The sequence below is a fragment of the Drosophila takahashii genome, chromosome 2L, assembly GCF_030179915.1.
Source record: "Drosophila takahashii strain IR98-3 E-12201 chromosome 2L, DtakHiC1v2, whole genome shotgun sequence".
NCBI lineage: Eukaryota > Metazoa > Arthropoda > Insecta > Diptera > Drosophilidae > Drosophila > Drosophila takahashii.
Genome location: NC_091678.1, coordinates 12,123,144 through 12,134,747, shown reverse-complemented (window position 1 = coordinate 12,134,747; position 11,604 = coordinate 12,123,144). Strand labels below are relative to the sequence as shown.

Sequence of the window (11,604 nt, the reverse complement as noted above, 5' to 3'; positions counted from 1 at the left end):
TCTTCATGTAGAGAGACTATATAACTTTCATAAACTATTTTCTACACAGAATACTTCCCGAACTCAATAGGAGTATATCAGTAGAAAGCCAAGATTAGCAGTTCGATTATTATTATTATTTTATGTTTATTTGCTGGATAATCAAATGACGTAAACTTAGCTCCTTTAGTTTTTCCAAGCCCCTTAGCTTTTCAAAAATTTCCCACCCCTTCCACAAGTACAACCACAAGTAGCTTTGTTTCTTTTACCCAACACTTTACTCCTTTTAACCAATTTTCCCTTTTATTTCTGCTGTCGGGGAGCAATTGAAATGGTATTTTCATTTCCAAGTGTACACTTGTTGCTTGAAAACAGAAGTGAGTGGGTGTGTGGCTCGACGAGGGTTTATTTTGGCAGTAAGTGTAAGCCCTCTGTCCCCGCTTTTCGTTTGTAGTTTCCCGTTTGGTGGTTGCTGCCACTGCCACTGCCACAAAAGACCCTTTTTCGCCTGAACCACCGCAAAAAAGCTGAGGAAAATCGTCGCATAAAAAGGGGCGTTTAGTGTGTAAAAAGAAGCTGGGTGAAGAGAGAGCCCTTGTTGTTTTTGTTAAATTTTGCAGAAAGTCACCAAAAAATCACCACCCACACACCCTGCACGGGGATCCGCTTTCCTTTTTGTGTGGGGGTGCGTGTGGTTTTCGCTACCGGGTTTTTTGTTTAGCCTTTTGGGTATTTAAACTAAGCGGATTGTATGGGTGACATGAGTAGGTGTTAAGTGGCTTTGTCACTTTTCCAAAGGGTGGGAAAATGTGAGTAGAGTTCAGGTACTCCGTGTTTTTCGATGGAGAAATACACACTCTCCCATCAGTGGAAAAACCCAATCAGTTTGTCTTGCACTCAATTTAAGCATTTAATTGCTTTCTGCAATCATTCGAAAAACACTTTCGCAAGCCAGCCTCTCAAATTGTAAAATCTCACAAAATTAATCAGTCCACTTGGGGCCCGAAAGTCAGAGCAATTAATCCAACTCAAATGACTGACTGATTCTATCGTTTTGCCATCCGCATCGAGAGACGGAGATTTTCCAAGGCAATAAATCGTTGCCTGCTGCTACGGCTGTTAATTTGCAATTCCGATTTCAATTTGAGCACAATTTTTGCTCCGAAAAATATGGCCATCGGGCAATTGTTCAGCAATGCCGGTCATGCACTCGAAAAAAATGTAGGTAGCTTGTAAATATTACAGAACATTAGGCTTTCAGTGGGCTTAAATCTTTTGAATTGAACTTACGAATTTAGCAATTTTAGAATCTTTTAAAATTAAAATTTTTGTTTTCAAACAATATAGTTCGGCTTCAAAGTGTATAATTAAAAAGTGCAAGAATGTTTAAATTTTTTAATATAAATCCTAAAACAGTACTTTAATTTTAAGTTACTCGCAAATAAGTATTTGTTAAATATATGTTTTTTTCAAGTGCCTCATCCCTTTTAGATCCCTGAGAGAGTGATGCCCCCGCAGTAACCGCAAACATTTGACCAGGAGCCCTCAGGGGCTGCTCCTGTTCGAGTTCCAACTGCAGGACCTCCCCTTCGATGTGGATGTGGCTGTGTGGATGTGGCTGTGGTCATCCTGCGTCCGTTCGCACGGACATGCGTCCGTTTGTAAGCCATTCATTTGTCCAATCATTCAACCGGAAGCTATACCGTTTGACACACATATACCCGTAGAGCGTAGAGCCCAACCCATCCGGAATTTGCCGGTGGTGCTGGAACCCGCTGGGTGTCACACTCGGACACTCGCATGACACATGCAAATTTTCCAGCCGCATTCCCCCCTCCCCCCGAAAACAGCCACATCCGCATCCACATCCACATCCGCATCCGCTTCTGGTGGCAATGTGTCATGCGAGTGGCAGTCGCCACTTAATTCATTTGATGCCGTAATTTGGCAATTTCTCGCAGATTTCCACAGTCTGACATTCGGATTTGATCAATTAATTTGAATAACACCGGTCATTTATCATGTCGCGGCCCCAGAGTTGCGAAAGGGTTGCCTGGCTGGCTGTTAGCTGACAGGATATCCCCAGGTCTAGGATTGCTGATTGGAGGCAACCGACGAAGTTAATCCCCCACCGAGTAACTCCAGTTTGGGTTCGTTTTTTCGCTCAACTCACGAGGGATTTGAATTGTTTTCATTGGGTATTTTTAGGGAGGGTGTCATTTGAAAAGTTTACTTAGTTATTTAATTAAAATAAACTGGCAAACCGACTTGCACTTAAATTGCTTACTTAAAAATTAAGTAATTCCAAAATATTATATTTACTTACTTATTTAACTACAGATTAAATTTAAATAATTATCATAAAAAGTTTATCATTATTAAGTTAAATGGAAAATGTAGGCCTTTTTTATTTTATTTTAAAAAATACTTCTTCAGAATGGTTGAGGCATTTTCCATTCCTTCAAATAATCATAATAAATGACAAACAAAATGCTTGAATTATGTTTTTAATAAGCACAACAATACTTTATGGCATTGCCGCAATACTCCCTGTTTCCATACCCATATATCTTTTCTTCCCAGCCAAAGCAAGTCACGTAAAAAAGTAAGCAAAAGTGAGTGGAACAACAAAAGAAAAGGCCCTGAAAGAAGACACGGCTGCTTAGATAAATGAATGCGAATTATGAGCAAGAAGGGGAGCATTTTCCGAGGGAAAACTCAACTTCCAGTGCCACATACTTTGCATACTTTTCTGGGAAGCATTCGAAAAACAAGCGTGAAGCCGCAGCAACTGTGTAAAATTTGTTTGGGAAAAATCTCCCGAAAAGCGCTGAAAAAAAACAAATCACAAAAGCCGAAAAAATTATATACAAATGACTTTTTATGTTGATTTCATGGACGCAGCTGTTGCGGGGGACTCTGTCCCTGTTGTTGCTCATAATTTATTATCCTGCACGGTTTGTTTTATGAACTTTAAATAAAAATTTATTAGCAGGCAAGGGAGACGAGATAAAGTCGAACAAGTTGTGCGGCATGTGGCTGTCGCAAGACAGTTTGCATTTTTGATTAATTTTCATTTCGCTGCTATCGACGATGCATCAATCAAAGTTTTCAACATTCTGTCCGTGAAATGAAACAAAAGTCCTCCCTTTTGGCAAAGGAATTTACCCTCCTTAGGCATAAAGTTTGATGTATGGGCCTATCAATACATTTGACAAATACAGCAAGTGGTCAGTTCATTTAGAGAGCTGAGCTTGTGTTTAACAAAAAAGTTAAAATTATTATATTTGATCTTGTATTGATAGTTTTCTAAACGTAACTGCATATAAATTCAATTGAAAAATATTTTTAACATTTCTAGATTTGCAATATAAATAGGAAAATGGACTTACTAAGACTGACACCTTTTGGAAATATTTGAAAGATATGCGTTTCTCTCTTTCCGTTCTTTCCTCAGTCGACAGTCTGATTTTCTTCCCCTAGACCAGCTCCACCATTCATTTGTTGACGTCAGTCTGATCCCCTGCCGCTTTAGCATCCCCAAAAAAATCCGAACAGAAATCTTAATCCAGACTGTTAGGGGGGAAATGTAATACAATCTCACAATTTAACGCTACTTATGCACGGCGTATGAATTTCATGCCATTTGTAAGCCACTCCAAGGCATCGAAGGAAATTGGCCCCCAACAGGAATCAACAGAATCCAAATGAAATATAGACAAAGCTATTCAGACATACTGGTGATGGCTAGTAAAGACGAAATTCCGGAGTGATGATTTCCAATATTTGGTTTCATGAAATAACGATTTTGCACCATATTATTTTTTTATACCAGCTCCTAACTTTTTTTTACAAAGACATTATTTAACTTTTGTTTGTCCTTGTCATAAAAAAATACATACCTATTCTTTATAGAGTTGAAAACGCTTCCTTACTCTTCGAGTAACAGCTATAAACATTTAAACACACAAAGGTATTATTTTCCTGGTATTACGGTGTATATTTTAGCAGCTTTAAAAATATACACGCATTTTCCGGAAATAAGATTTGTCAAAAATTTATTCTGAATCAGCCGTGTCGGAAAATCGTTCAGCAATAAAGTTAAAATCTTGCATAATTGTTCCCCAAAGTGGCATATGGACAAGTCGATTTTTTCGAGGGTTGTCTTCGGGAATTATCTCGACAGAGAGACCGCGAAAAAAGAACGCAACGCGAATATAAGGTTGTACACCAATTTTATTAACTGCAAATCTTATTTGCATGTTTATTTTGCATAATGTGCCGAAAAACAAGCGTCAAGTCAGCGCACACACCCCTGCAAACTAGGGGATGAGGGTAGCTTTCTTTTATTCAAATATTTTCTTATGACTTGCCAGAGCGCGACAAAAATTCGATTTGAGTGTCTGTCAACCGCCGAACTCCGCCCAAAAAAAAAATGAAAAACAAATTTCACGCTTAACAACGCGGTTTCGTCCGTTTGACGACGATTTGCATACGAAATCGGAGAAGTCAAAAAAAGGGACCTGTCGAAGGGTGGTTGCAACAATTACATCTGTTATTTGGCCTCTCGATTCAAGTGGCTTTCGTTATTTTCATATTTTATGCATTTTCCACGTGTCAAATCGCGCGTCAATCAATCGATGCGCATCAGGCATTTTTAATTTTTTCGAAAATTTTCTATCCACTCTGCTGTTCTACTGCCTTTTTATTTGTTTTTCATTTTTATGCCCCGGCACACCCCACGAAAATATAAAAAAATAAAAAAGCGAAGAAGGTGCTGGTTTCAATTTTACGCCGATTGGTTTTCGGCAATCGCCTGTGCAAATAAGCTGAGCGAGCGATAAGCCCAAGGTCCAAAGTCCACGCTTGTCTGGCTATATCTCACTGGCCGTATGGCCGTATAGCCGGGGCTCAAATTTAAATAAATACAAGCAAAGTGGAAAATAAAATGCTCACAAAAGGTAGTCAGGGGTATTTTCCCCTTTGAACGTAACGAGACAATTTTTACACCGGGCCAATCTGTAATTGGATTTATTAGGGTACTTTAGTAGATAAACCCTCGACACTTACTGGGTACTTTTTAGAAAGTATGGCTAGATATTTAGAGCGAATGTACTGGGAAATAGTTGCTTATTTTTATTAAGATTTAATAAAAATAATATAAATTCTTAGGTACAAATAGTTATAAATTATAATCAGTAAATACTTAAAACTACTATAAAATTATGAAAAACTCTTTAAATATAATTTAATTAATATGTAATAAATAAAGGCGCAAATGGAATTGGGAATAGGATTGGCGAAAGCCTAGCCAATAGCTTAGCAAAAATATTTGTTATAAGCCTGGGAAAAATCCTGGAAAAATGTATGAAAAAAAGGTCGTATATAAAGCCAAAGTTTTGTTTCAAAATGTTATTTAAATTTTTATTTTGATTTTAAGTAGTATTCTTCGCACAACTGCTCAACAACGTTCTCAAGCTCAACTTAAATGTTTGGTTATTAACCCAACCAAATATTAAAATGTCGAAATGAGATGTTGAAAATGTTGAAACCAACTTGGCGGATCTTATTAAAAATTCAAGTATTGCCAATTTTTGGACGTCAGCCCGAGAGACAAGGAACCGTAATGCGATACAAGAACATAGCCCTCTTCCCAGGAACAGGAACAGATGAGAGCGTTGACAACGCACGGGGAAAAGGCACTTACAACAATGGAAATGATTTTTGCATAATTTATTCGATGATTATTACAAAGAAGGAGACAGTTTTTGAGTGCCACCGTTGCCATCCGTTGGGCGCCAGTTAATGTTGCTTTTTATTACAATTAGAATGTTTTGGGGATTGTAAGTTGACGCCGCGGCTCCTTGGTCCTTGGGTTCCCTTTACTGGGTTCTTGGTTCCTGGTCCTGTTTGTGCTTGTGCATATTCACCGGATTTAATTTGACTGTTGCCGGCAAAAGTGATTATGTGCCTTTTGCCAGCTGCAACATTTCAACTCCTGTCCCCAGAGTGTCTCCGGATTGCCGTTCTACACATGAGCCACCTCTCTCAAGTGGTTGCTCCGGATCTTTCATTTCGACTTCAATCATATTTCATGCCTTCTACCCGCCCCGTCGACCCCTCGACCCACTTGGTTTATGTTTATTGTTTTATCCGGGCTTTCCGCCGTGTGCCAAGGACTCGCGCACACACTCAGACATAATCAGAAAAGGTAATCAACATAAAGTTGAGCGTCGTCAGCAACAATTCTCGTTCCCCGTCGGCACTTGTCACATTCACAAATGAATGAAGTGCCAAAAGCACAACTGAGACGGGAAAACTCCGGGAAAATTATGATACCAAGGAGCTGGGCCCAAGGTGTAACAGTGTATCTAGTTATTAAGCCAATCCCAGCTAGAAAAAGGTGAGTTAAGCCGTTTTCCAACAAGTTACTAAGCTTAAGAAAATATTATTTATTTTTATTAAAAACAAAACAACAGTCTGTTTAGTTTTGCCAATTTTTTTTGTTTCAAGCATATTAAGATGCAAATCCTATTTAATTAACCAAACAATTTTAATTCGATCTAGTTGGATAACATCTAAGTATATAAAGCGAATTTTAACTGTTCATTAGCTAATCATGTCTGGCATTATTTATTTCATATGTGTAACTATTATTGCTGTTTCGCAATACTATGGTAACTTGTTCTTTATTTATTTAGATTTGGCTTATGTATGTATTTTATTTACCAGATCCCCTTGCAAATATGTGGATATTTTTTTGGCTATAAATGTTTTTTGAACAATAAGTCGAATTAAAAAATGTTTCCTCTGTAAAATTAATTTAACTTAGCACATAAAATGTGAATCATGATATAACAGAATCGAATTCCATTTTCCTCTTGCAACTTTTTTATTTAAAATTTATTTTTACTTCATTTGTTTTTTACTTTAACCCACTGTTTAATTTAAAGGCGCTGCGCAGGTAATTAAATTCTCTCTCGTTTCCTCGTGTCAAAAATGTACACTCAAGTCGCCATATCTTACTCATTTCTCATATCTGGTTGGTCTTTCCATCAAAACCCCCAAATTGATTGATCAACTCAATCGGTTGTGCATTTGAGTTTTGTGTTTCGCCAAGCAGAAGAATTCAATTATTCAAAAGCCGAAAACAACCTGAAGGTGGGTTTAATGTGGGGGCTTAGGATTAGGGGCAAAAGGACGTGGTCGAATCATACTCGACTGGAAGGAATATGAAAAAACTTTTTTTTTAACTCTTTAATCAATATTTTTCCTTTTTTTGAAATGTCCAAATGTTACTAGAAAATTAGTAAACGAAAAAAAAGAGTAAAAAAACGGTGAACCTTAATAATTTGATTGATGGTTGAATAGTCGAACCCTTTTTTGTTTTTACCAGATGATGGTCTCATGATAAATTGCTGATATATTTATTTACCTAAAAATTCTATATGCATACCGCCCCCTGGTCAGAATCAACGAACTCCCTCATTATGGACGGGCGACTTAATTAAATGAGCTTCTCTGGTCATTTTCTGCCCGCAAAGAACGTCTCGAAACCAAAATAAACACTCCATCGATGGATGCCACCCCTAAATAGCTGGACCTCAAACCACAGAAACCCCAACACTTCGAACACGGCTCATTTTGCGGTCTGCATTGCATTTAATTAAATCATAAATAAGCATAAAGCGAAACGCATCTCCCGACAATTAAACAAACATAAAAACCTACCAAGTGACAATGCCACGCCCCCTTCTCCTTCCCATCCACACACGCACACACGCTTATTTCGCACTGCATGGGGTAAACAGTAAATTGCGCACTCAAATGACCGAAAACGCATTGAAAATTGCATTTAATTAAGTCAATCCCCGTGCTCGCCTTTGGCCACAAAAGCCGCAGCATACTTTCCAGCTTCGTTGGGGACTTTAATTATGTCCCGTTTTAAGGGCGAGTCCTTCTAGCACAGGGTACATCATCTATATGTTTCACTTGGAAAAAAATAATTATAAAATATCTTATGATATTAAGATAAAATCCTATTAAGAGTGAAAAAGGCCTACATACAACGGCAAAAAATATAAAATAAAATTACTTATGAAATAATAAATATAAAGTAAAATTCAATAATTAAATCAGTAACTCATTAACTTCAGTTGAGATGGTTTCAATGTATTTCTAGCTAAATAATGCCTTGGGTTTACAGTTGTTTCTTAGTTAGATTTAATATTTTTCAAAACCCAACTCCTAAATGGTAGGATGCGCGTAAACAGGGATGAGTCGAGATCATCACTAGGTCCCGCAATGGAACTGATTTTTATGCCCACCAGATAGAAGTTCCTCGGCTTGCCGTCGAACACCTCGAAGGCCATCAGAGGCGATCCCCAAAGAAAATCGTTTCCGGTATCGCCCACCGAACACATATGATTCTCGGAAAGTGGTCGGTTCCAAATTTTCGAACTGCAGAACTGCAGGCTGGCCATTTGCACCTGTTTCTTGACCCGCCACTCACTAACTAAATCCTTCAACTGAAATTGGTCCCGCCAGTCTTGAACCAAATCTTCTGGCCTATAGAATCCGGCCTGCTCCAACCTCTGGCCAATATGTTTGTCCTTATCGTCACCTGCGGGTGGCAAACAGATGGGCTGCACAAAGTACGAGAACTCCACGATCCCCTGCAGTTTGGCTAGTGCGATATTATAGTTAAGGCCTTCCAGAGTAGCAGCTGATCTGTATTGGGGATGCACCACCAGTTCCTCAATGTCCAAAGTCTGTGGCGATATGCTGCATTGGGTTAAGTCCTTCACTTGGCGACAATCCCCGTCAGTAAAGTTTCTTTGTGCCCGCCAGTCTCCAAAAACTATAAATGAGGCATCGGCCTTCGGTATGTTTAGCACACAGTGGGCGGGAAGAATTGCATATCGCTGGTTGATCAGCACCGCAAGACAATGAAACTCGGTGGTGGCTTCACCTGAATTCTCATAGCCCACTCGCCCAATCCAGGTGTACTCATCCGGTGACGTTATCTCATTCCGATCGTAGAGCTGACTTTCCAGCAGTTTTCCGCATTCCTCGTGTCCCTGAATTGCTGCAAAGATTTTCCATGTTAACTTGTTGTTTAAAAGAGCTAATAATGCCATATATTTATAATGAAAGTGATTAAACAACTATGTAGTTAATAAACATTTTTGTAACTTTTTTATATGCTCACTGAAATGTACAAATTAATAATTTAAATTCTTTAAAACTTTTAACTCACATGTTAATATCCCGAATATAAAATATAAAAATGTTATACCGCCTAACATCTCGGTGTGAATTTTCAACGGAACTAATTCTCAATTCAACTAATCGAACAGGTTTGTAGAATTTATCAAAGCTTTTTCTTAGTAAATTTCATTGCACTTAGATGCTTCAGTCTGAGACGGGTTTTTTGTTTATTTCTCGCATAATTGAAAACGGTTTGATCAGGTTTGTTCGATCGCGGCCGAACTTGTTTTATGTTCACCGGGCGCAGTACAAGAATAAGAAGTCGGCTTTAGAATGTAGTTATAAATTTATTGGGAGAAAAAGCGGCGCGTGATGTGCGTCGTCGTCGAGAGTATTTCAGTAGTGGACTTTGAGCTTAGAAGCCACGTTATGCAACACTAGGTGGGAGTTGCAACGCGTTAGCCCTAGCTTACAGAGTTGCCATACAGTTACATTGATTTAACTAAGTTTACGTTATATTCAAATGCTCCTCCGACATACTCCCCTCGTTGAAAGAACGCAGATCTTTCAATTACAATCAAAAGGAAGAGGAGCTAATTTATGAATTGCCCTACGCAGGGGGCCTTTAGCGGTATGCAGATCCACGACTCGTACTCGGTGGTCTCGTCCGTAAGTAACTCCAGTGACTCTTGCTAGGTTCCAGCATCGAGGAGGAAGGTTGTCCTCGTGCACGATGACGAGTTGACCGACCTGGATGTTGGCTTGCGGCTTGGTCCACTTGCCGCGAACTTGAAGAGAATGGATGTAGTCCCTTCGCCACCTGCGCCAAAAGTGTTGATTGATGAATGTCACGCGTTGCCATCTGGTTAGATAGCGCAACTTGGAGTCGTCGTCCTCCTCTGTTGGGTTATAGAGAGATTCATCTGGTGCAGATAATAAAGCTGACCCAATTAGGAAATGGGCCGGCGACAATGCAGCTCCATCATTTGGGTCGTCCGATACTGGCGCAATGGGGCGTGAATTCAATATGGCTTCGACTTCTGCGAGGACGGTCAGGAGCTCTTCGTATGTAAAGTTTGCTTCTGCGATGTTTTTCATCAGGAGCGTTTTAGCTGATTTGACAGCCGCCTCCCAGAGGCCGCCGAAATGTGGGGCTCTGGGAGGGATGAAACAGAATGAGAATCCCTTGCGAGCGCTGTATGACTCTAGAAGACTGATGGATTCAGGCTCCAGTAATGCAGTTTGGAACTCCTTCATTTTGTTGGCAGCTCCCACGAAGTTTTTTGCGTTATCGCAGTAGATGCGTTGCGGTAACCCACGCCGGGCAATAAACCTTCGAATGCAGGATAAGAAAGCATTAGTTGTAAGCTCGGAAACTAGTTCGATGTGGGTAGCCTTCGTTGCAAAGCACACAAATATTGAAGCGTAAGTTTTGTACGGGGACTTGCTTCGAATTTTGTATGAGGTCAGGAAGGGACCGCAAAAATCGACGCCTGACACCAGGAACGCTCGTTCGCCGACAAGTCGATCTGGAGGGAGATTTCCCATGATCTGGGACATAAGGCGAGGCTTGTAGTGGAAGCAGTGAGTGCATTCCCGTACCACTTGACGCACTAACGCTCTGCCGTTGATGACCCAAACGTTTTCGCGAAGTAAGGAAAGCAAGACTTTCGGTCCTGCATGTAGGTTGGAACGGTGAAGGAACTCGACGTATAGCCGTGTAAAGCGATGCTGTTTTGGCAAAATGGCTGGATGCTTAGCGCTGTATGGCAGATCGGAATTATCCAGTCTTCCCCCTACTCTCACCAGGATCAGGATTGCATTGCCGATATGCATTTTGTCTAAATACGGAGTCAGTCCTTGAAAGCTAGACTTTAATGGCTTGTCATTCAGTAATAAATTGATCTCTGTGCTATATACCGTTTGCTGAATTTGTGCTACGATTCTCCAAAACGTTTGATTTAGCTCGATCGCTGGCACGTGTACTACATTTTGAACAGTTGAATGTCTAGCTGCAGGGACCCTATTAAATACTCTAAAAATGAAGGATAGCGTACGCAGGATACGAAAGTATGACGATGACCGCTCGATAAGATCATCTAGAATGCTGGGTACTACAATAGCACTCGAAGTTTCGACTATCATAGATTTGGGTTGCATCTCGATTGATGACTGGAGGGGTGGATTTACTGGATTAGGCAGACAAGGCCATTCGCTTTCCGACCTTTTCAGGAAGTCGGGTCCAGTAAACCACATGTTGTGCTCAAGATCCTTTACTGAGCATCCTCTGGATACGATGTCCGCAGGATTTTTGCTTGTTGATACGTAGCGCCATTCAACATCTTGTGTGTACGACTGGAGCTCAGATATCCTGTGAGATTCAAAAGTTGGCAATTGCGACGAGTGTTTCCCAAG

General features: G+C 40.0%; 1 protein-coding gene and 1 long non-coding RNA gene across 2 annotated transcripts; one reads left to right on the top strand and one right to left on the bottom strand.

Moving 5' to 3' along the window:
• The first annotated feature begins 6,594 nt into the window (after positions 1-6,594).
• Positions 6,595-6,979, top strand: LOC138912419 (uncharacterized). The gene is made up of 2 exons (XR_011417964.1): positions 6,595-6,656; positions 6,712-6,979. It is a non-coding gene; the product is annotated as an uncharacterized lncRNA (long non-coding RNA).
• Positions 6,980-8,130: 1,151 nt separating this feature from the next.
• On the bottom strand, positions 8,131-9,589 carry LOC108068770 (phenoloxidase-activating factor 1-like). The gene is made up of 2 exons (XM_017158522.3): positions 9,239-9,589; positions 8,131-9,067 (listed from the first exon to the last, which is right to left on the bottom strand). The coding sequence occupies exons 1-2, from the start codon at positions 9,285-9,287 to the stop codon at positions 8,193-8,195; spliced, it is 924 nt and encodes a 307-aa protein (XP_017014011.2). The 5' UTR covers positions 9,288-9,589; the 3' UTR covers positions 8,131-8,192.
• Between the last annotated feature and the right edge of the window lie 2,015 nt (positions 9,590-11,604).